This window comes from Podarcis erhardii (genome assembly GCF_964252035.2).
Source record: "Podarcis erhardii genome assembly, chromosome: 3".
NCBI classification, from domain to species: domain Eukaryota; kingdom Metazoa; phylum Chordata; class Lepidosauria; order Squamata; family Lacertidae; genus Podarcis; species Podarcis erhardii.
The window spans coordinates 124,770,719-124,794,891 of NC_138507.1; the positions used below are offsets into that span (position 1 = coordinate 124,770,719).

At 59.0% G+C, this 24,173-nt stretch overlaps 1 protein-coding gene across 1 annotated transcript; it reads right to left on the minus strand.

The window, feature by feature from the left end:
* Positions 1-705: 705 nt before the first annotated feature.
* Positions 706-24,108, minus strand: IFT172 (intraflagellar transport 172). Its single transcript, XM_081856425.1, has 48 exons — positions 23,962-24,108; positions 23,621-23,764; positions 22,379-22,491; positions 21,979-22,018; positions 21,426-21,491; positions 21,118-21,197; positions 20,894-20,981; positions 19,755-19,969; positions 19,529-19,652; positions 19,304-19,399; positions 17,130-17,291; positions 16,825-16,878; positions 16,511-16,614; positions 16,329-16,414; positions 16,110-16,222; positions 15,831-15,998; positions 15,607-15,743; positions 14,809-14,916; positions 14,352-14,436; positions 14,053-14,145; positions 13,884-13,961; positions 13,543-13,791; positions 12,996-13,074; positions 12,542-12,662; positions 12,196-12,340; positions 12,003-12,092; positions 11,461-11,558; positions 11,224-11,359; positions 11,034-11,150; positions 9,248-9,390; positions 8,937-9,030; positions 8,793-8,857; positions 8,497-8,677; positions 8,235-8,344; positions 7,500-7,629; positions 7,146-7,244; positions 6,909-7,018; positions 5,774-5,837; positions 5,341-5,427; positions 4,815-4,931; positions 4,311-4,421; positions 3,651-3,770; positions 3,262-3,357; positions 2,528-2,587; positions 2,343-2,441; positions 2,035-2,188; positions 941-1,032; positions 706-856 (listed from the first exon to the last, which is right to left on the minus strand). Exons 1-48 carry the CDS (start codon positions 23,998-24,000, stop codon positions 767-769), a joined length of 5,250 nt encoding a protein of 1,749 aa, XP_081712551.1. The 5' UTR covers positions 24,001-24,108; the 3' UTR covers positions 706-766.
* Between the last annotated feature and the right edge of the window lie 65 nt (positions 24,109-24,173).

A 24,173-nucleotide genomic window follows, 5' to 3' on the forward strand; every position in this document is an offset into this window, starting at 1 on the left:
CCCCCCCCCCCGTCTCTGCTGCTCCCACTGGGACCCAAACACCCTCGCTTGGGGCTCTGGCAGTGCCATATGCTCCCTGGCTGCTCACCCTCCCAGGCCCCCAGAGGGCCCCTACCTGTACCTGCACCCGCAAGAGAGTTGCCACCTTCCTTTTAGGGCTGCTCAGCTCTGAGTGCTGCTTGCGCCACAAGCCCCAGACCAGAGGCAGCACACATGGCCACCCCCTTCCAACCTTGCTGGGGTGGGGGAGTGTCACATGTCAGCCATGGATGGGGCACCAAAAGCATGATTCTCCAGACCAGCTGAAAACCAGCTGCTGGGAAGTGCCAGTGGGCACAAGGCTTGCAGGCTTCCCTTACGGCATCAGGTTGGCCACTGCAACTGGGCCCAGCGCTTCGTATCGGAGAAGAACACCCCATCTGTGCCCAGAGACAGGGTCACCCTCCTTGTATACCAACACGCACACAGATGGAGAAGATGGTCCCTTTGGCGAGGGAGGGAGCGGTTTCAATCCTGAGTGTGGTGCTGGGGTGGACAAAGGGGTTTCAACATCCCTGCCCAGCCCAGCCCCAGGATCAACAGGAATGTGACTCTCTCCAGGTAAGGACAGAGTGACCCCTCCAACCCTCCGTGTTTTTCCTCTGAGAGTTGCTTCGGCTGCTTCCAGTTCTTCCCTTCAGCTGGTTAGAAAGATGGCAAGAGAGATGTAGAAACGATAACATTTAATTAGAAAGGAGGAAGGCTCCAGGGTCAGGTCCTGGCTGCGTCACTGGAAGGAGAAGTTGGTGCCGGGCAGCCCCCCGCACCACTGGTTGATGAACTTGAGCACGTCCTGGCAGGAGGGGTTGTGGGACATCTGCAGGAGAGGGCGGGAAAGTCAGGGCAGGGTAGGGACCAGGCCAGACTCTGAATCCCCCCCCCACACCACTCTCCCTCTCACCTTGACCGCCATCAAGAACTTGTTCCAGCTCTCCTTGTTGGCCTCTTTGCCAGGGCGCTTGAATTCCACCTTGTTCCGCAGCACAGGGTAGCCTGGCAAGGGGCGCGGAGATGAGACCAGTTGGGGGCGCCATGACAGGGCACAGCTCTCCCCCAACTGGGGCAGGGACAGCTGCTGCCCCTGGGCTCTGCGCATGGAGATGGTGTGGACCTCCTCTCTGGCTCAGGCTGGGAGGCCTCCCCAAGAGACTCGCAGAAGACCAGCAACCTAATCTGCGGGTTGCCATCTGATTGGATTTTATTCTGATCCTGATCTGATTTGAGGATGTATTTTAATTGATTGTCTGATTTTATGTTAATGTGTTTTACATTTGATGTTAGCCGCTCTGAGCCCGGCTTCGGCTGGGGAGGGCGGGATATAAATAAAATTTATTATTATTATTATTATTATTATTATTATTATTATTATTATTATTATTAACTCTTGACTGAGGCTCAAGGAAACACACTTGCAAGCAGCTAATCTCTCAGTGCATTGAAGGCAGGCAGAGATGATTTGGGTATAAAATAATGCATGGCATGGGGGACAGAGGAAAGTTTTTCTCCCTCTCTCACAACACCAGAAATTGTGGATGCCCAGTGAAGCTGAATATTGTTAGATTCAGGACGGGGAGCATAGTTAAAGTGTGGAACTCCCTCCTGCAGGAGGCAGCCGCGGCCACTAAGCTGAACGGCTCTGAAAGAGGACGGGGCAAATCCATGGAGGAGAAAAAGGCTCTCCAAGGCCCCCAGCCACAATGGCTCTGCTCGGCCTCCACAGCTGGAGACAGGGATGCTTCTGAATCACAGTTTCTGCAAACTGCAGGAGGGGAGAGTGTTGCTCTGGTGCTTGAATCTGTTTGGCTCCTGTGAGAAGAGGATGCTGGACTAAGTGGGTCCTTGGCCTGATTCAGCAGGCTCCTCTTATGTTCTTACAGGATGGGGGCACAGCAGTGGCCACCCCCAGGCAGCCAGCCAGCCACCTGGGACGCACGGAGCAGGGGGCAGGGCTGGGTGGCCCCCAGGGTCCCCTGCGAGGGTCCTGTTCCCCCTCACCTGTGATCAGGCAGGGCAGGGAGCGCACGCCGGTGCTGGCTGCCACCAGAGAGGCCTCGTAGGTGTCGCGCTCGTCGCGGGGCAGGACCTGCTCCAGCCGCTGGTCCATGGAGACGGTCAGGACCCAGTCGCGGGTCTCCTCACGCTGCTCCTCCTGCCATGGGGGGGGGGAGTGCAGGGGCCTCTCAGATGCAGGCAGGCCGCAGGGCAAGGGCAGGGTGGGTGCAGGGCTGCCTTCCCCTCTGTGTCCCCCCCAGGGAGCACCTTCCCTCCCCCCTCCCTCCCTCCGGCTGTCGCTGGGCACCCACCGAGACATGCTGCTTGGCAGGCAGTGGCACCTCAAAGGGGATGTCTGTGTTCTGGAAGTCGGAGTGGTCCAGGGCGTCCAGAGAGCCCTCCTCAATCGCCTGGGAAGCAGACACAGGAAGGCCTTTTTCTTACCAAGGCCCCCCCCCCAGCCCCCTTTCCAGCCGCCTCCAAAGGAAACACTCACGTCCGTCAGGTCCAGAAAGTGATTCAGGAAGATGAAGGCCATGTTCTCCCACCCAACGCCCTGCAGGGAGACAGGGGCGGCGTGAGAGGCTGCTCTGGCTGCCCCTCCTGCCCCTGATGCTGCCAGCTGAGGGATGCCAGCCTGGAGGGCGGGGAGGGCGGAGGGATATTGGGGGCAGCCCAAAGCCCTCTTGCCTGCTGGTTGTGCTGGAGGTCCCAGGCTCCACCCCATCCCTTGCCTGGCAGCCAGATCAGAGGCTCCTGGGCCAGGCAGACAAAGGTGGGGGAAGGAGGGAGCCACCTCAGAACAGCAGTGCTTGGGCAGCAGGGGCTAAGAATGGGGGTGCTGGGGGCAGGCGGGGGTCCTCATCCCGTCACAGCACACAAATTCTTTCCACCTGCTGGGGGGGGGGGAATAGGTGAGGGTGGAGGAGTTGAATGGAGCTGCAGCTGCTCCAGGGTCCTTTCCGGCTGGGGTGGTGCCACTGGGCCCTGGAGGCTGCTCTGGAGGGAGGTCTTTGGGCACAGGGGACCAGGAGAGGCTGGCTCCGATGGCTGCTGTGTGGCTCAGAGGGTGGAAGGAGAGGCCAGTGGGAGGCAACAGCCTCTTGGGTCCCCAACTGGGCTCTTGGCGCCCCTCAGGGGAGGCCAAAGCCCCCTCCCCAGCCTCCTCTTCCCCCAGCCTGGCTTCAGCTGCCCGCTGGACCCAGGCGCCCCCTGCCCCGCCTCTCTTGCCTTGGCTGCCGACCCGGCTTCATAGAAGGCCTTGTCTGCGGGGATGAGCTCCGTGTGGCGCAAGAGGGCAATGGAGAGCTTGGCTGCCACAGTGTCCTGGAGGCAAAGGGACAGTCGTCACCCTCCCTCCCCATCGCTCAGATCCCACCCCACTGGCCTCCCACCTTGGAGGAGGGTCCCCCGGACCCAACTGGCTGCCTCTGGCCCTCGGGAGCAAAGGATTCTGGGCCAGGGGAGAGCTGCGGCGCAAGGTGTGAACCTCCTTTCCTGGGAGGAGAAGCAGCTGACAGTCTGGCTCTTTCCTCTCTTCCTCTGGGGAAGGAGGAAGCGTGGGTGGGAGAAACCTTCTCCCCTTCTCCCGGCTCTTTGGGCCTCTGTCGTTCTCTCACCAGCTGCTTGATGCTCTGGGCTGCTGACCGCGCGGCATAGTAGTGCGCCACCACCAGCATGGTCTCAAACTCCTCGTGCGCCGGCGTGTTTGCTTCGCTGGACTTCACAATATTCTCACACTGTGGGGAGAAGGGACCCCTGGGCTTGGCACACGAGGCAGGGCAGTCGGGGGGCGGGGGGGGGACCCCTTTGCTGCCTTCAACAGGAGGGCCAAGAAATGCAAGCAGCAACTGCAACTGCTGTATTCACAGAACCATGGAATTGCAGGGTTGGAAGGGACCACAAGGGGCATCTAGTCCAACCCCTGCCGTGCAGGAATCTTTTGCCCAAAGTGGGGCATTGCAGGGGGTTGGGCTACATGACCCTCGGGGTTCTATTACTCTGGTACAGGATTTTCTGCCTCAGAGCAGAACGTGTTTGGTGGGAACCTGGATGCTCTCCCCCCCCTACAGAGCGAAGCAAACCCACAGCAGGGGAGGAACCTCCATCTGGCAGGCCTACAGAGGTCCCCATTTGGCCCGGAAGGCGGTTCACCCCAAAGATGCAGTGGAGAGACTTAAACTGGGGGGGGGGGGGGACCCAGGATCAGCCCCCCGGCCCCAGCCAGATCCCAGCCCATCCTGAGGCACTTTTGCAGCCACTGCCGCCGCCGCTCTCACCAGGTTGAAGAGGACGTCTCGCAGGTCGGCCCAGCTGTGATAGGCCTCTGCGCAGTTCATGCCAGGCACGTTCACCATCTCCACAAAAAGCCGCTTGTAAATGTTGAAGTTCTGAGGGGAAAGGAAGGAGCGAGAGGGGCAGCGGGGGCAGCTCCACTGAGACGGGACCCTGCCCTGCTGGAGGGTCTCTGCTCTGGGGCTCAGGTGCACCGCCTGTCCTGGGCGGGGCTGCCCCTTGCCCGCCCCACTGCCGCAGGACCCACCTGTCATTCTGATCTCTTTCGTTGACCATGGCAGCCTGGGCTGGCACAGCCAAGCTCCCCTTTGCCCTACCGAGAGGAGAAGCCAGAAGGATGCTGCAAGGCTGCCCCAGGGCCACCAGGCCCCTCTGGGCAGGCTTCCTTTTGCCTGTGCCTCTTGCGACTCAACCCTGTCATGGGCACAGGCCAAGGGCTGCCCGGCCAGGCTTCCCATAGGCAGAGCCTACCGGAGGTCTCCACTTACCTGGGCATTGGAGGGAGCGCCGTGCTGGACGTAGAGGCTCAGAGCTTTGTCCCAGCATCCTTCGCGGATGAGGTGGGTGGCATAGAGGGCCACGTACTTGTGCAGCACCTTGTAGTTCTGCAAGGGGGAGAGGGGGACACACGGTGGGCTCTGAGGGGCAGAGGCCAGGCCCCTTCTTTGCTGGTGGGGTCCATGCTCAGCCTTTCCCCTTTCCTGGGGGTGGGGAGAAGGGGAAGACTGGCCAACCCCTCCCCGCAAGTGACCCAGGCTCCCAGCTGCTCCGGTGTGGGAAGTTGGAGGCCAGAGGTTGTGCCTCCCGCAGCCCAGAGGAGGGAGCCTACTCCCAGCCCCTTGATTGTGGGCCTTTGCCCCACATCCCAGCACCTTGCCTGCCCCACAATAGCGGGTGGAGACACCGGCCAGTATTGCTGGGTGGGAGCTCTTGGCTGCAGGAGAAGCAGAGGCAGGTTTGCTGCTGAAGGCAAGTGCCCCCCCCCATCCACCCCTCTGGGTCCCTGCCCCATACCTGCTTGGCAGCTGTCTCCAGGCACTTCTCCCACTGCTCCCTCTCCACGTACATGTCGAGGGCAGCCATGACATCAACTCCCACCAACTGCCGGAGGGGAAAGGAAGCGCTGACCAGATGGGCCAAACCAGCCTGGGCCTTGGTGGGTGGGCAGCCTCCCCAAAGCCAACCCAGAGGCTGCCACCTTTTGTTCTGGCACGAAGACCCCCCAAAAGGCCCTGACCCTGGGCTTGGCTGGTTAACCACGCAGCTCTTCCCATGGCAGGTCTCAAAACCCACCACCAGGGGCATGTGGGGCAGGTTGGGGGTCAGTTCCTTAGGAGGCCCTTGGAGAAAGCTCTCAGCCATTTGCAGCCTGAATGTGTGGGATACAGAGCCCCCCAGGGAACAAGAGGGGCTGGCTGTGCGTTTGAAATCACCCCCCCCATCTCACCGAGTCCACCTTGCCCTGGTCCTTGAGATACTCCTTGTAGTGTTGATCCACGTACTCCTCGTACCTGCCGCAGGGGAAGGGGCTGTCACTTGCAGCCGGGCAGAGAAGGGCCCTTGCAGCTACCTGGGGCCCAACCCAACCTCTGGGCCCCTAAGTGAAGGGCTGGGCCCTCTGGAGCAGGCAGGAACCCATCCAGACACCCCCCAGCTCTTAGAAGTAAAGCACGGAGGGGAAGCAAGGGGGTCTGCTGGGCACCCCACCCCATGTGCAGCTCTTCAACGGCTCAGGACTATAAACCCAGACCCTGCGACTGTCATCCAAGCCCTTCTTCCTCATGAGAGGTCCAGAGGGTGGCAACATGACAATGGGCCTTTTCTGTGGTGGCTCCCCAATTGTGGGATGCACTCCCCAGGGAGCCTCACTGGGTACCTTCACTACAGATCTTCAGGAGCCAGGCAAAAGCAATCCTCTTCTCCAAGCCCTTTGGCCTTAAGCTATCTGTGGGCTCTCGCAGGGTGTTTTTTACATATTATTTCAAAGGGGTGTGTGCGTTGTTTTCATTTAAATGTATTTATGTGGGATTTTGTTCTCTGCAAGTCACTTTGAGTTGTCTTTGGCAAGAAAAAGCAACCAATTAATAATAGTACAGTGGTACCTCGGGTTAAGAACTTAATCCGTTCTGAAGGTCCGTTCTTAACCTGAAACTGTTCTTAACCTGAACACTTTAGCTAATGGGGCCTCCTGCAGCCGCCGTGCCACCGGAGCACAATTTCTGTTCTCATCCTGAAGCAAAGTTCTTAACCTGAGGTACTATTTCTGGGTTAGCGGAGTCTGTAACCTGAAGTGTCTGTAACCTGAAGCATATGTAACCCAAGGTACCACTGTGGTGGTGGTGGTAGTAGTAGTAGAAGTAAATTAAATGCTGTACTGCCCTCAGGGTGGTTTACAATAATAAAAACACAAAAATATGTAACATAGTAAACAGCGCAACACCCCCCAGTTCATATGGCGATAGGCGAATATTTCATAAATAATAACAGCAATAGGTCAGACACCCTGAGCTGGAGGACGCTGAGGGCTACCTGGCTGGCCTAGAGGGAAGGGGGTTTCCTGTGGGATCCCCCCCCCAGCCTACCTGGGGTCCAGCTCCTTGGCCACCCGCTTGGCTTTGTTCCACTCCTCTCCCTCCATGAAGGCATCTATGGCTTCCTTGATGAGGTCCAAGTTGAGGTAGAGCTCGGCTGCCTGGGAGGGCAGAGGTGGGGGGCTCAGCCGGGGCCAGGAGTCTGGAGGCCCCCCCCCATGGTTCATCCCAGGCCAGCCCCCTCCCCCAAGAGATTCCCAGCCCCTGCAAATCCTGGCCCTTCCTTACCACGTTGAACTTCCCAATGCTGACCAGCTGGGGCCCCACCAGCCGCATGACCTCGATGCTCCGCGGCTGGCCAAGGAACTTGATGGACAGCTCAGCCGCCTGCAAGGGGGGGGGGAGGCACAATCACAGACCTGTGGGGTTGGGAGGGGCCCCCAGGGTCATCTAGTCCAACCCGCTGCACCACAGGGATCTCAGTGAAAGCATCTCGGACAGACTGGCGCCCAATCTCTGCTAAAAGTCTCTGGCGAAGGAGAGGACACCGTTTCCCGAGGTGAGTTGGGCACAGCCCTCTGGCTCCAGAGGCCCCCATGGGGCCTGGCAGGGAACGGATCCTGCAGTGAGAGCAACACACACCTTCATCCAGCACTTCTCCATCAGGGGGTTGTTTCCAGGGTCCCGCACCTTCAGGTAGCAATCCACGGCCCGGGCAAACTCGCCCGCCTGCTCCCACTCTCTCGCCTGCTCCAGGATCCCCTCCACGCCCCTGCCGGCCAAGAGCACCCAAATCAACACCCGAGGACGGGGGAGAGGAGGAGAAGAGCTCGGGGGTCCCTGCAACCCGCCCCCCCAAAAGAGCAGACTTGTGGAGGGCGGCTCTTCACTGACTTCAGGAACCTTCGCCCTGGACAGGTTCAAGGGGTTTCAGGGCAGGCTCTCTGCCATGCCCTCCTCGGCTCCCTTCTTAATCTTGCCATGTTGGAGGCTTGACATTTTTGTACGCTGCCTTGAGTCACACAGATGTCTTAGGTGGAAACAAGAACTCCCAGAACTGTCAAGTTGGAAGGGTCCCCCAAGGGTCATCTAGTCCAGCCCCCGGAAATGCAGGGCCTGCAACTAAAGCCTCCCTGGGCAGGCACTCATCACAGGCGTTGGGGGCCACTGCGGTATCCTGAATCAGGCAGCCTCAGTGGTGGAGGAGGGGGCCGTGCAGTTGCTGGACCCCAGAGCAGCAACTGGGTGCAGGCCTTTAGCTGAGATTCCTGCACCGCCGGGGGCTGGGGGTCCCTTCCAACTATGATTCTAGGCCCCTGGGAACAGCTGGGCAGCCAGGCCACATGCCCCCCTTCCCCGCCCCCCGGCTTTGCTTGCCTGGGCCCCTTCTTGGCCACCTCCTGCTCATACTCCTCCTGCAGCGCCTCCAGGTCTCCCGGCAGGAACTCCTTGCAGACGCGCAGAGCATCACTCCACATGGCAGCCTCCTGGAGAGAGAGCCAGGGCAGGGTCACAGGATCCCCTCCGGCCTCAGCATCTGGGGAGGAGGGAGACACCAGGCGCCACCTCGGAAGGCAGCTGCCCCAGAGCAACGGTGCCCTGCGAGAAAGGACCCTCCCCACCCTCCTCAGCCTGCTACCTTGTAGTGCTTCACGGCCAGGTCCAGGCGCTGAGCCCGCAGCAGCAGCGCCTCGGCCTTCTGGAACTCCTTCTGCTTGAAGGCGGCGTCTGCCTGGCCCACCAGCACAAGGACCACGCTGTCCGGGTCGTGCGCCTCGGCCACTCGCTGAGCGGCCGCCCAGTTCTGGGCATGGGCGTACCTGGGGGAGCACACAGGGTCAGGGTGGGAAGGAGAGGCGGCCCGGAGAGGAGCCACAGAGGGCATCCTCCCAGGTGGCCAAGCCAGGCGTCTTGGGGGACAGGGGCGGCACTCACATCAGAACGGCCTCCTTGGGCTTCCCGGCCTTCACAAACTGGACTTCAGCCTCCTCAAACTTGCCCTACATGCAGAGGGGCAGGGGGGGGGTTAGCCTCTGTCTCTGCCCAAGAGAGCAGCTCCCCCCCCCCCCGCCTTCCTACCTCATCCTCCAGGAAGGAGCCATATTTGAAGTGGATCTCTGGCAGCTTCTGCTTCAGGGAGAGCCTGGCCAGCTCAAAGGCAAAGTCAAACATGCTAAGGAGGAGCAAGGAGAAGATAAGGGGCTGGGCAGTGGAGCCACCACCCACAGGCCCCTGCTGGGAGGCAGCTCCAGGGAGGGCAGGGTCATGGGGGCTACTGGTGGGTGTTGGAAGGACCCTGCCCTACCCAGCCATGTGGGCAGAAGACGGCACTGAAGCCCTTCTGCCTTAGAGTCACAGGGCGGGACTCGCAGCTGAGGCCATGCACTCACTTGCTGTCGGCTGCGTGGTCAATGGCCATTTCCAGGAGCCCGAACTTGTTGAGGAGCTTCACGGCGGCCTCCCCGCCAAGGCTCTTCGCCCACAAGAAGGCCACGTGCTTGTGGGAGTTTGCCCCCCCGTGAGCCTTGGCCACCTGTCTCGGACCAGGGCAGAAAGGAGGCCAGGGGTCAGCAGGCTTCCTGCCCCCCAACTCACTGCCCCCCAAGGCAGGACGCAAGGCCTCCCACCCGCCTCTCTCTGTGGGGTTTGCAGCCAAATCACAACTATGTTTTGCTAGACAAGCAGAGGGCGAGAGCACAGAGAGTTCTGAAACTCCCAGAAAGGACCCTCTGTGTGACCCACTTTCCTTGCCTTCTCTGGGCAGGAATTCTGTAACCAAAGAGATAATCCTTTAACTTCCTTCCGCCTCTCAGGAGACTGTCTTTTCACCACACTTCCAAGCTAAGCAAACGTGCTTTGCTGCAGCTCTTTTTTCTGCATACTGCTTTGCTGCATTTGCTGCCTGCACTGAGTGAGTAAACCTTTTTGTTTGTTTGTTTATCTTGCTAAAAACAAATGGCTCATTCTCTGCAACAGGGGTGAAGAGATAGAGGTCAGCAAAACCTTTAAGTGTTTTACTCTGCTAAAATGCTTCACAGCCCATTGACTTTTTGTATTTCTCCCACACACATAGGAGGGTTTAATCTACGAATTAACCCTCAATCCTTCAGTTATGCTGTGAACCACCCTGAGGTCTACAGGCATAGGGCAGTAAACACAATTAATAACTAATAGTAATAAATAAACCCCCCCAGGAGTAAGCCTGTACAGGGCATGGGGGGGGGGGAGGGACACAGGAACCAACTTTCCTCCAACACCCCCTTTGGACAGGCTAGAGCAGAGCTAGCCAAACTTTTCATGTTGATGGCACACTTCCTAGACACGCATCATTTTGCAACACAGCAATTCAGTTTTCCTAGCAAAGTGGAGGTTAACCTCACCCCTTTCCAGCCCCAGGAGGTGAGCAGGGAGCTTTCGCATGACACATCTACATCCCGCTGCCACTGGCGTAGCTCACCCTACTGCCACCTGGGACGGAGGGGCACAGGCACGGCTGGGTGAGGGCACCCAGGGGGCGGCACGGAGGGAGCACAGCTGGGGAGAGGGGCAGCAGGAAAGGAATGCTGCCCCCACTGCTGCTTCTCCCCTCCATCCAGGGCTTCCACCCCTCGGTAAGCCTGGCCTGGGAGTGCTCAGCCTTGTGGTGCTGAGCCATTGTGCAACACACAGCCCAGCGGGGGGGGGGGGGCGGAGATATGCAGCCGCTTCCTCTCCCCTCCGCTGCTTCCACACAGACACACCCGCCAGGCGTGACCCAGGAGTGGAACTGCCTAGCTGTCATATGAGGCTGGGAGCGCAGTGCCAGAGCCACCTCCTCCCCAGGCCTCCATCGTGGCCCGGCCCCGGCCTCAGCCCTCTCGCTCTTCTGCCCTCTCGCCCAGCCCAGAGGTGGGACGTGGTGCAAGTACAGGCTGAGAGGAAGAGCCGCCGCCACCAGCAGCAGCCCAGAGGGCAGCCGGGCGGGCGCAGCTTGGCCTTGCCTCCCTGGAGCTGTGCCACCCTCCCCCCACGTGCTGCCTAGTGCGCCCCCCCCCCCGCCCCCGGTTAGCTCCGCTGGTGAGTGCAGCAGACCCGCTAACGTGTCTCGACACTCCGTTTGGACCGCTCTGGGTCAGAGCGATGGCTCAGCCCCTTGCCCCCGTGGAGCAGTGCATGCTGGGAGCTGCCCTTGCTTACCCGGTAGGCTTCGTCCCACATGCTGTTGACGCGGTACATGTTGACGCTCGCCTTCCAGTCCTTGGCCTCCAGGTAGTGATATTCCGCCTCCTGCAGGCGCCCCTCAGCTTCCAGCTCCTGGGGCACAAAGAAGCCAGTGAGGCCCCTTGAGCCTGGCTCCTCCTTGCCCCCCTCGCTGTCTTCTACCTACCTTGCCCAGGTGGAGGTGAGTGTCGCTGAGCAGGTCCTTGTGGTACTTGCCCAGCAAGCGGATCATCTCATCGTACATTTTGCACTTCTTGTACATGGTGATAGCCAGGTCCGGCTCGTCCACCGTGATGAAGAGCCTGGGGAGGGCAGAGCTGGGCACTGAGGGCGAGGCCCCCGAGGAGGAGGAGGAGGAGGGTGTGGGCCCCCCACCCCAGCAAGGAGCCTGCGCAGCACCCACCTCTCGGCCTCCTTGTACTTGCCCTGACGCTCCATCTCCTGGGCCTGCGTGATGTACAGCACAGAGACGTCCTCGGGTCGCATGCACTTGGATGCCAGCTGCAAGGAGAGTCGGGGCTGGGAGCAGGCGCCAGAAGGAAGGAGGGACCCCCGCCTCCCCCCACCCGCAGGAGAGAAGAGCACCCCCAAGAATGCCCGCCACTGGGGCAAACAGGGCCAGCCAGTCCAAATGCCACCCCTTCCTTCTCCTTCTGCTTCCCAGAGACCAGAATAGAGGGAGACCCTGCAAGGTCTCTCAGTACTTTCGTTGTGATTTCTGCCCTGCAGGGGGCTGAACTAGATGACTCTGGGGGTCCCTTCCAACTCTACCAGTCTATGATTCCAGAGGGCCTCATCGCTGCAGCTCAAGGAACAGCCAAAGGACACCATCTGTGACTCCTGCACTGCCTGCCATGAAGGCCTGGCTGTGGATCTGTGGGTTTTGATGGCCATCTGCAGCCGGAGCCTCCGAGTGGGATGGGTCCCCCGAGCGCAAACCCTCACCTTGTGCGCCTGCTCCCAGCGTCCCGCCTGTGTGTACATGTCAATGGCCTCCTTGCTGTGGTCTCCCTTGACGTACAGATCCTCCGCTACCTGGAGGAGGAGGAGGAGGAGGAGGAGGAGGAAGGAGGTTCCTGTCAGGCTCCTGCCCACAGGACAACTGCTGGTGCTCGGGCGCTAGGGAGGAGGCTCTCACCTCATACTCCTGCAGAGCGGCATAGTGCTGGGCGACGCGGAGGTAATACTTGCTGGCCGTCTTCTTGTCCTGCGTCTCCAGGATGTAGATGGCCTTCTTCCACTGCCGTGCCCCAATGGCTGCCTCAATGGCCTTGATGGCGCACCTGCACCGTGGAACCGAGGAATTGGAAGGGCCCCCCAGTCCACCCCCCTGCAAGGCAGGAATCACCTGGAAGAGGCCAGGCTTCTCCCCGGGCCCAGGTTCCCAAGGCAGGAGAGAGGAGCCCAGGCCAGGCCCTGCCAGCTGCAAGGGGGAGGCTGCAGGGCGGGCAGGCAGAGCGCCCCTACCCCAGCTGCCTTTGTACCTGGCCTCAATGTAGTGGTTGATGGCAGCATCCAGCTGCTTCTGCTGCACCAGGTGGTCCCCCCAGGCCTCCTCCAGCTTCACCACCTCGGCGGGGAAGACGGAGCGCGCCAACTCCACGGCTGCAGGGAGGGGGAGACGGAGACATGGGCAGGCAGCCTGGGGCCAGGATGGGGCCTGGCCCAGGACTAGCACTCCAGGGAGCAGAGAGGCAGCCAGGGCTGGGGGAAGCGGGGCAGCCAGCCTGGGCAGCAGGGGCCACAGCTGCAAATCACAGCCAGACCCAGCAGCCTCCAGTGCTGTTCCTCCTCGGGATGAAGGGAGGGGGAGCTGTGCCCAAGGACTCTAGTGGCTTGTTTTGCCTCGTTCAGGGGAAAAGGTGTTGGTCAACTTTAAATAAATATATGAAATGCCCGCCCACCCACTGGAGCTGGCCAGGGGAGGCCCCGCAATACCTTTCAGGAAGGAACTGCCCTTGCGGTAGCACTCCAGGGCCCTCTGGGGGTTCCGGATCTTCTCAAAGAGCTCCCCAGCCTGAGACGGGGGGGGAGGGGGGGAGGGAACAACAGGTGGGAACAACAGAAAGGTGAGCAAGCGAGGGGCTGGGGTGGTGCGCATGCCCTGTGCCCAGGGGCGAGGGTGGGGCCAGCCGGGGCAGGACGCTCCGCATGCCTTCTGAGGAGTCTGCCTGCCTGCCTCCTCCCCTCGCTGCCTTACAACTAAGGAGGCGGCGGCAGGCAGACCATTTGGGGCAGCGCGAAGCCTGCCGGCACCTAAGCCACCGCGTCACTCCCAGGAGAGACACGTGGCTCAGGTGCACTGCAGGCCCCGCGGTGAATGCTGCCCGGTATTTTGTCACCCCCCTCAGTGGTGACACCTGGGGCACCTGCCCCCACCACACACCCATTCCTCCGCCCCTGCCAGAAGGGCTCTGGGGTGGAGCAGGGAGTGAGTCTGCAGACGCCCGCGTCTCCCCTCCATGCAGCTTCTCTCAGCCCTCACCTGCTCAAAGAGGTCCCCGCGGATGAGGGCCGTGGCGATGCGGTTGACCAGGTCGGTGTTGCCCAGCAGCTCCTCCCGGCCCGTGGCCAGACGCGCCGCCTTGGCCGGCAGCCCTGCTTTCAGGTAGAGCCCGATGGCCGCCTGCAGGTCCCCCTGGCCCTCCTGCACCTCCGCCGCCCGCTCCTCCTGCTGGGTCTGCAGCAGCCACTCGTAGTAGCCCTGGCGCAGCTTCTCCAGCGCAGGGTGGCCCTGTGGGCAGAGGGAAGGAGGGTGGCAGCACACAAGGGGCCTGGCTGTGACGGCTCCCCAGTGGCCCCCTCCCCAAACACCTGCCCCCCTACCTTGGCCTCGGCCACCGAGATGCACTCGTCCCACATGTGGAGCTCCTGATACATCTCCATGGCTTCCTCCACAGCGTTCTGGAGAGGAGAGGAGACAGCCCAGCGTGAGGGGGGGGATGGGGGACTCTGGAGCTGCCCACAAACGCCCCCTGCCCACTTCTGGGCTCACCTGCTCCAGGAAGATCATCTCCGCCAGCTTGTAGTTCTTCTCCAGCATGGCCAGGCGGACACGCACCTGGTAATAGTCTGTGCCGTCCCCTCCCTAGAAGAAAGCGGGCAGCTCTGTCAGGTGGGACGCCAGGGCAGGGGGAGGGGGCTCTGCCGTGCCCAAGAAGGGCAGGGCAAGGGGCAGCACAGGCACCTCCTGGCAGGGAAAGGGGCTGTGGGGGCTGCGGGACGGAGGCGAGGCTGGGGAGGAGCACAGAGGGGCGCAAAGGGGCAGCCCACCCCACCCCGGGACCCACTCACATATTCCTTGGCCACTTGGTCAGCAATCTCGTTGGTCTCGTGGAGGAAGCGGGCCTTGGAGACGTGGCCCAGAGCAGCAAAACACCTGGGTGGGTGGCGGGGGCGGAGAGAGACACTGTCATGGGGGTCATGTGACAGTTTGTGCAGCCTGAATCTCATGCAGAAGCAGCAATGGGGAAGGGTGTGGGGCGGGGTCCGCTCGCCCATCCTTGCCCCACACAGAAACACGACTGAGTGGGTGACATGGGCAGAGGTGCAGCTCCCTTTGGAGGTGAGGATGAGCAGAGTCCCAGGACGCCTGGTTGGTGTGTAGAACTAAGCAAGGCCGTTTTCTGGTGCAAGGGGGCAGAGAGCCGTGAGGAATCCCCCGACCAGCCCACAGGCTGCTGCCTCACTGCCGCTGGGCTGCCAGCTGCTCTCTGGGGCCAGCCAGGCCTCTTCCCCCCTCCCCACAGACCTCTCTGCAATGTGCAGCTGCTTGGCCTCCAGAGCCAGGCGGCTCAGCGTCTTCCACATGGCCTCCGTCTCAGCAGACATCTCCAGCGTCTCCAGGAAGGCAACAGCCCTGGGAGCGGAAGGCAGAAGGGGGTGAGGATCGGGGCCACTAACAGGGAGGGGGAAGCTCAGCTGGACAAAGCAGCTTCCTTCCTTCCCCCCCATGAATTCATTATGAAAGCTTTTTGAAAGTTCATACAGCTTTTTTTGAATCATGTAGTAAGGGAAGCGGTGTATGAAGTATGGGGAAAATGTAAAATTTTATGAGAACAAAAAACAACCTTGTGGCTCAAACCCACTGGATGGGATATCCTTAAAAAAAGCAAATATGAGAAATGACTGGGTATCTTATAAAGAATTATTAATGGAAATAGATCATGAGCTGAAATTTAAGAGGTTTGAAGATATAAGAGGATTATAATAATTATTAACTGATTGTTTACAATACCATCAACTTAATGATATATTTGAGATGATCAGAGATAAAGGTTTTTTATACTATATGTGATCATATACTGAGGTAATACTCCACAATCCTTTTTAATAATAATAATAATTTATACCCCACCCATTTGGCTGGATTTCTCCAGCCAGATGGGCGGCTTACAGGAGTCTATCTATTCCTTGGTCTGCACCCCTTCTGTATCTTCCCATATTGCTCCATCTCTGCCAAGGCCTTGCCAGGGACTGTTCCCAGGCCGGTTCCAGCTTCCTGATGGTGACGCAGCCCCCCCCCCGGACTCCTCTCCCAGCCGCCCACCTGTGGTAATCGCCGTCGTCAATGGCGGTGCCAAACTCGATCAGCCCTTCGTCCAGGGTGTAGGACACGGTGTTGACCCCCTCAGTCACGATCACCTCCGTCTTGCCGTTGCTCCTCTCCAGGTCCACGATGTCGCCCTGCCGGGAGCCAAGCCCCAGGCTTTAAGCCCTGCCTTCTGCCCCACCCCAGGCCCTCTCAGCCCTTCGGGACAGAAGCCGCCTCACCTTCATGGGGAACATGGTCACTCGCTCGGGGGTGTCGATGTTGTACCACACGCAGAGGCTGTTCCGGTTCTGGGCCACCACGACGTCGCTCCCGGGGACCCACTGCACGTAGGAGCAGTAGCTCAGGATGGTGGTCTTGGTGGCGCTCTCAATGTCGTAGAGATGCAGCTGGGGGGGCAGGGGAGAAGAGGCGCAGGATCAGTGGAGGTGGGGAGGGAGGCAAGTCCGCTGGCCTTCTGTGCCTTCAGCCCCCACCCCCACCCCTGGCCTCCTGCTCACTTTCATCTTCTTGTCCCGGAAGAGCAACTTGTGCCCGGTCTCATTCAGCTCCAGCCAGTCAATCTTGCTGTCGTGGCTGACGGTGCCAATATTGTAGCTGCCCACGAGGTCCACTGAGAAGAGGCAGAGAAAAGGCAGGTGGCTCAGGAGAGGTGCCTGGGGCCAGCCTGAAGCACTGCCAGGGGGATGGGGAATTTGGGGAAGGGGGTCCTCGCTCACCTGTCGCTATTGTTTTGATGTCCACCAGGTAAGCCAGACGCTTGTTTTCCTCCATTCCCTGCTGCCTCCTTTCATTGATGCGGACGCTGGGAGAGAGAGAGAAAGGACATAATACATGGGGGGGGGGCACTGCTCCCTCTTCTTCTTCTTCCCCATGGGAGAAAGAGGGCCTCCTCACTCACCTGATGAGATGGGGGTTCATAAACTCAGTGCGCACGGAACCCAGGATCTCATTGCTCCCATACTCCACCAGGGTCAGCTCCCCTGCGTTGAATATCATGCAGACCTAGGGAAAAGGAGAGGTTGGGAGAAGGAAGAAAGGAGCCACCCCTGCCCCACAAAAGAGGCCCTGCGGTGTAGGGAAAAACCCCCAGAGCAACCCATGGGGCTACCCTCCCCCAATACCATTGCTGTCCTTGCAGACCAGCCAAAACCTTCATCCTTGGAAGGAAGGAAAAGGCTTCTCCTTGTACTACTGCAGGCCCTGCCAACTTACATTCTCATTGTCGAAGAAAAACTTCTCATTCCCGCCAGATCCCTGCCAGGCGACCTGAGAGAGACAGGGGAGAGGGCAGGTGCCCATGAGCTCCAGGCCGGCCACACCACCTCTCAGCTAGGCTGCCCCATCCCCCAGCTCACTCCCCGCCAGACAGACCCAGAGACCCCCACTGCCCTCCCACCAAGCTGTGCATCAGCCAAGCCGCCCCACGTGTCTGCAGTCCTCTGGGCTCTCTTGCGTGAAGACCCCAGGAGCCCATTGGGAGCCTGCCAAATTCCTCCCTGCAGGCGCAGGATGCTCACCTCGCTGAGCTTGGTGGAGCTGAGGTCCCCCAGGAGCAGCGTGTCAGAGGTGTGAGCCACAAGGTAGCGTTCCTTCCCCAGGATCTTCACCTCGTCAATCTCATAGCCATAGTGGGATTTCAAGACGACCCGCATCCCGGTGGAGAGGTTCTTCACAATCACCTGGGAGAGGGGGATGGGTGACACAACTCAGATCCTCTCCTTCCTCCCCGGCACACAGGAGGGCAACTTGCAGCGGAAGGAGATGGCCAGTCCCTTCCCTGCTCTGCAGCCCAGAGGAAAGCAAGGCTGGCTGACAGGAGGGGCAGAGCAGCTCTGGGGCCAGGAGGAGGCAGCCTCCTTCCGAGGAGACAGCTGCTTCCACAAGTTTCCTGTTTCTATTATTTCATATTTTAAAAGATGCTGATGGAAGAAATTGCATTTCATGTTTGCGTGCGTGGTTGTTTTCTTAAAGAAAATGTATGTTCCAAAATATTTGGTTTAGGACCTTCAAGGATAAACAAGTAGAAAAGGTGGGATTTAATCATCATAATCATAATCATAATCATAATACCCCGCTCATCTGGCTGGGCTTCCCCAGCCACTCTGGGCAGCTTCCAACATATATAAAAACGTGATAAAAACATCAATCCTTAAAAGCTTCCCTAAACAGGGCTGCTTTCAGATAGTTCTTTATTTCCTTGGCACCACTACTGGAAAGGCCTTCTGTCTGGTTCCCTGTAACTTTGCTTCTTGTAGTGAGGAAACCAGCAGAAGGCCCTCGGAGCTGGAACTCAGTGCCTGGGCTGAGTGATGGGGGTGGAGATGCTCCTTCAGGTATACTGGACCGAGGCCATTTAGGGCTTTAAATTTGAGTCATATGGGAAAACGCCAAGCAGAAGAAGATTCCTGTGGCACCTTGAAAATTATCACCCTGGTGGCAGCAGGAGCTTCTATGGGCTCCAGCCTGGAAGAGACCCCAAGGGCCATCGAGTCCAACCCCCTGCCAAGCAGGAAACGCCATCAGAGCACTCCAGTGAGCGAGAGGGAGAATGGCCAAATGAAGCCTGAGGGGCTATAATCCATTAAGAAAGATTTACTTTAACTACATCAACAGAAGACCAGTGATTGCATTTTAGTTTATGAAAGACAGAATCAATATATCAAAGAGGAAAACTAAGAGCACATAATACATAAATGCATCTTGAGGGGAGAATCTAAGAAATGATTAAGTAGCTATTACATGCCAGTTTCACAACATACAAGATTAAAATGAATCCTACAATGGCCCAGCTAAACTCTGCCAGCCCTCTCATTAATAAGCTGACTCCATGATCCCAGCTGCCCTAATTAGTTTAATTAGCTGCCTTTGAGTTTAAGAGAACATAGCTACCAATCAAATCCCAGGGAAAAGGCTCTCGGAGTCTTAGATGTGTGCCACAGGATCCAGAAAAATCCAAACACAATATTAGTCGAGGCAAAAAGCAAAGAAAGTAATGTTTTAGTAAGAAAATAGTGAAGCCTGAACCAACTGAAATTTGGTGAGAGAAATGGACAAATAGGAATGCAGAAAATCTGGGGTTACAAAGGAGGATCAGGAAAAAAACTGCACTCAATGCTACAACCTGAGACTTCCTCAGAAAGGGGTGACTTTTGAACAAAGCTGGACGGGCATCTTTCAGAGATTTGGAGCCCAGCTGGCCCTTTCCTGGAGTTCTTGCTGTGATCTTGCTCCTCCCTCCGTTTGGGAAATGGCTCTTACTCATTTTGAGTCAACCGTCTTGGGCCTGAATATTTGGCTTATGAACAGTTTTGGATGGACACAGCTTTTATTTTCCCGAAAATTGGCTCAGACCTCACTAACTGTATTTAATACAATTTTTCGGAACAGAGTGTAGCCTCTGCAGTTTGCTCATCACTCTTTCGGGCCCTTGGCAAATCAAGGACCTTGCTTGCATCTTGGTCTGCAGGAAAACCGACCTTTGCTTAGAGAACATTTTCTTACACTTATCCTGAGTAAGAGAAGCAAGGAGTAAAAGGAGCAGGGCAGGCCTTCCTCTGGGCAACCTGCCCTCCCTCCCTCCTTCCAGCAGCAGCCATGTGCTCTTCAGCAGCCCCCTCCCCCTTCTTCCACCCCACAGTCCATGGCCAGAGCCCACCACTGCAGCCAAAAGCCCTACGGCCGCAACACATACCTGGCTAGGCCCCACGTAGGTCATCTCAAACTTGTTCTTGTAAATGCTCCTGCGCAGGCAGCAGTCAAACTGCTCCACTCCGCCACAGAGGGTGCCCTGCAGGAACAAAAACCTTTTCAGCCCACAACCCCTCAGTCCCTTCCTGCCCGCCAACCCGAGACGCCCTGCAGGGAAGCTGCATCAAGTGGGCATGATCCGGCAGAGGAGGCAGCCTGCCCCACTCACCGCGCAGAGCCGCGAGCCGTCCCGCTTCCAGGCCAAGGCGGTGATGGTGTACAGGTGAGGGATCTCCTTGGGCTTGGCTTCCTCCCAGGCGCTCCGGCGGGGGCTCCAGTTCAGCACCCTCAGCCTGGGGAAATCAAGGGGGCAGGCAGTGAGGGTCCGAGGGGGAACAGGCCTGCCCCCCAGCGCAGCGCCCACCCCCTGGCCCGGCCCTCTGGCTCAGCCGCACCTGTCAAAGCTGCCGATGACCACGGACTGGCCCCCGGGGCTGGCTGCCGCCACCGTGAACTCCTTCTCGGAAGAGTCCCGGCTGTAGTCGAAGGTCTGGATGACGTGGCCCTCCTTCCCGTAGGCCACCATCTTTTTGTCGCAGCCGGCAGCCACAATGCTGTTTGAGGCCCAGGCCATGGCGTAGGGGGGGCAGGGGTGAATCACCAGCTTGCCCTGTCCAGGCACCAGGAGCAAGAAACAGGGAGCAATGAAAAGCCAGAGAGAGAAAAAGATCTGCTCCCCCTGGTGCTAAAGCCAGCTGAGACCCCTAGGCAGCGGCAAACTCTCTGCTCTCCCAACCTAGCACAGCCAGGGGGTGGGGTTTTGCTTCTCTGAATGCCAGGGGAGGCCTGCACTGCAGCACTAGGTGCAGGTGGAAAACCAGGTGGAAAACTAGGTGCAGGTGGAAAACCAGTGCACTGCAGCACTAGGTGCAGGTGGAAAACCAGGTGGAAAAACGTGGGGCCTAGCCAGGTATGTGTTGCGGCCGTAGGGCTTTTGGCTGCAGTGGTGGGCTCTGGCCATGGACTGTGGGGTGGAAGAAGGGGGAGGGGGCTGCTGAAGAGCACATGGCTGCTGCTGGAAGGAGGGAGGGAGGGCAGGTTGCCCAGAGGAAAGACTTTAGTGTGATAGTAGGCGTTGCTGGAGGGTGGCGGGGGCAGCCTTGCTGGGACTAATCTCCCCCCGCTTCATTTAAAGGGCTGCCTGAGTGCTTGGCACAAGTAAAGAGCACATCAAGGCTTTGAAACGAGTGTGAGACAGCCACCCCCATGAGCTCCCTGCTCCCTGCTGAAAGCAGCCCCTCCCCTCCACCTCAGCAAAACGGCTGCTTGGGAATAATTTTCCCCTCTCAACAACACCTCCCCAAACCGAAGGTGCTTTCTGGGACCCTTCCATGCCTCAGAGGCAGCCAGTGTGACCAGTCTCCTTAACTGCAGGTTTTTAAGCAGAGGTTGGGTGCATTTTGTGCATTGCAGGAGGGTGGCCTAGATGGGTGGCCTTGGGGTTCCTCTCCCTCTATAATTCTATGAGTCCCCCTGCCCTGGTTTCCACGCAGGCCTGGTCTAGGTGGGTGGGGAAAGGGGCTCCTGCCTGCACCTGCGACTCCCCAGAGCCTTCATCGTCAAAGAAGTAGCGCACGATGGTTCCGTCTGCGTGTCCAGAGAGGATTCCCTTCCCTGAGATGCTGTGCGGCAGCAGAAGGAAGACAAAAGGAGGTCACCAGGGAGCCCCAGTGGGGCCTTGCCCTCAGTTCAGAGAGACTTGCGGGGGGGGGGGTGTCAGAGCTGCCCCGTGGGGCTTCCTCACCCTCCCACACTCACTTGGAGGCCAAGGAGACGACGTAGGACTCTGTCCCATAAATGGTGGATGATTTGTTGGTCTTGGTGTTGGCCAGGCGAACCTGCCAGAGAGAAAAGTCTGGTCAGCCTTTGATGTGCAAGGGAGCAAAGCGAGAGGAGAGGCACCTCCAAAACCCCACACTCCCTCCAGGGCAACAAGCCAGGGAGAAGACGGAGCCCCAGGAGACGTCAGGGCCAGATGGAGGGTCCCCTCTGCAGGAGGGTCCAGGCAGGCTCTTTCCCACTCCAAGAGCTAAGAGGTGGAAGCCCGGCAGCCAGGCCACTCCTACCTTGCCCTCAACAAGCCCAAAGACAATGGTGTTTTCCTCCGGCCACAGCAAGCAAGTGACAGCGCTCTGGTGGGGAACAGGGCAAAAAGAAGGGGGTCAGGAGGGGGAAAGGAGGCAGGGAGGAGGCCCAGCTCCACCTCTGATGGGGCTGCAAAGAGGCACCTGACTCCTCTGAAGGAGGTGTCTGGAAGAGGAGGCTTCTCTCACAGAGCCCTTTTGATGCTGCCCCCTCCCCTCCAGCACCACAGGAGAGTGGGGGTCCTGCCCAGCAGAAAAAAGGAGGACAGGAGAGAAGAGAGGAGAGACCAAGACTGGTTCTCTGCGCTTGGCCTTGGCTTGTCTGGACTGAGCTCTATCTGCAACTCTGTTGGTGAGTTCTTGGGTGAAAGGCTCATGTCTTCTGTAACTGGGAACCATCCTGCAGCCACTGGGCACATCCCTTGGAGTTTGATAACTCCCAACTGCCCAGTAATGAAAACCTGGAGATGAGGAGGCCCCAGCAGCAGCCTTGAGGGTCTCCGCAGGCACATGGGGACTGGGGGCTGGGTCTTACCGTCTGAATGAATTTGTTGCAGATCACCTTCTTGTCCCCCCTGAAGAAGAGCAAACAGAGAAAGAGTCATCCTCAAAGACCACTGTGGTTCTAGGAAACATGTCATAGGGCTGCTAAGGTATCCCACTGGATCAGATAATGCAAAGCATCTAGCAGGAAAGAGCACTGCACCCCCTCAACTCTGCCCCATAGCAAGTGAGGCTCCAGAGAGGAAAGGAAGCCTCCTGGGCTGGGAGTGCAGGCAGCGCTGTCCTTGAGGCAGGAAGGACGCTACCGAAAAGGCCACTGTGAGAGCAGAATGCTGGACTCTTCCATCCTCTTGGGATGGAAAGGGGGTGGAAAGAAGTGGGGAAAGGGGCCACCCCAGACTGGTCTCCCCACACCATGCAGAGACTCTTACCATTCCTCCCCAATCTTGTAGACGAAAATTATGTTGTCTGTCTGCCCAACAGCAATCTTTGTGGAATCTGGGGAGAATGCCATGCCCTTCACCACATAGCTCTTCCTGCCATACTAGGGAACGAGAGGACACAGGGAGAAAGGCGGGATTGAGGCCCATTCTGAGACTCCACAGACTCACCTGCCAGCCTTGCCACAGTGAGCAGTCGTGCGTATTTGGTTTAAGTCGCTTTGCAAGTTCACTTGCTACTGCCTTCAACTGTCACTGAAGTGTCCCTGGGCTTGGGAGGGCTTTGGGGTTCATTCTGCCCCCTCCAGCAGAGGGTCAGGGCAGCCGAGAGCACACACGTGTGGCGGGCGGCAAGCTATGAGTTCAGGAGCTGCTCTTGACCTGAGGGCTGGGAGACATCAACACCTTCACCCCACAGTTTTGTGTTGCCCAATGACAGTTTTTTCTTTTGACCGGCTGCAGGTACAGGAAGACCCAATAGCTCCAGTGCCATTAAACACTTTTCTCCTGGCATTGCTTATCAGCTGAATTACTGCCACTTGTGTGAGTATTTGTGTGAATGTGAGTGTTTGAACCTCTTGGTACCAATGTATTAATGTATACTTGACTATAGGAAATAAATGTTACATGAAAGGTGTATAAACCCAGATGTGGTCTCTGATGTCTTATTGAAAGTTCTATAGCATATGGGATATCACTTGTCTCTCCGGATTTCAAAAGAACCAAGTTACCACAGTTTGGGGACACTAGGAGCATTTTTAAAAATTCCGTTTCTGTCCTACCTCCCAAAGGAGCCCAGAGCTGGCAACCAAGGCTGCTTGTCTCTCCCCCACCCCCTGGGGCTCAAGACTGAACCCACAGGCTCTGCAGCAGCCCCTTCTTGAGGTCAGGGATGGGGAGCAGCCCTTGCCCGCCAAGGGTTGTTGGACTCCAAACTGCCACCAGCCTGAGGTGTGGGGCACAGCCAGTGTGCAGTTCAGCCATATGGGGGGGGGGCCCCACCCTGGCTTAGGGCACGTCGCCTGCTCTGTGTGTCTCTTTCCTGGAGGGGCTTGAGTCGGGACCTGTTCCCCGGAGGCTCTGGGGGTCACCCCCTTCAACAAGGACCGGGGCTGAGAAAAGGGCTCAGCTGCCGGAGCCGTGTCTCCCGGGGGCTCCGATGGCGGCTCCCCTTGGGACTGAGCAGGGCCCGGAGCCTGAGTCGCGGGGGGGGGGGAGCGCGGGCTGAGCTACCTTGGGGTCGGTGGGCTTGGTGGAGAACTTGTCCCGCCGCTCGCCGTGCTCGTCGTAGAGGAGGACCACGCGGTCCACGGTGCAGACGGCGAACTTGGCGTTGTTGGGGGCCCACGCCATGCACGTGACCTTGGCGGCCCCATCCTGGGGGGAGGAGGAGGAGGAGGAGGAAGGTGCCGAGGCTCAGCGACGCCGCTCAGGCCGGAGGAGCCGCGCCAGGCGCCCCCCCCCCCGCCCCGAGCCCCCCTTCCCCGCCTGGCCCGGCCCTCTCTCGGGGCCGCCGCCCCCCCCCGGAGGCTGATGCTGGCGGGGCCGGCCGGGCCGGGCCGGGCGTCTCCCACCTGCGGGGTGAGCAGGGTCCGGACGTGGCGCAGCTGCATCGCCTTCCCGTCCCCGCAGGCCGCGCGGCGTCTCCGCCCGTTGCCCCAGCAACCGCCCCGGGAAGCGGCCGCCTCTGATGACGTCGCCAGCGCCGCGCGGCGTGGAAGGAGGAAGGGCGCGCCGAGGCACAGAGATCAACTAAAGGGCCGAGTGGCGCCCGCCCCCATCTGGA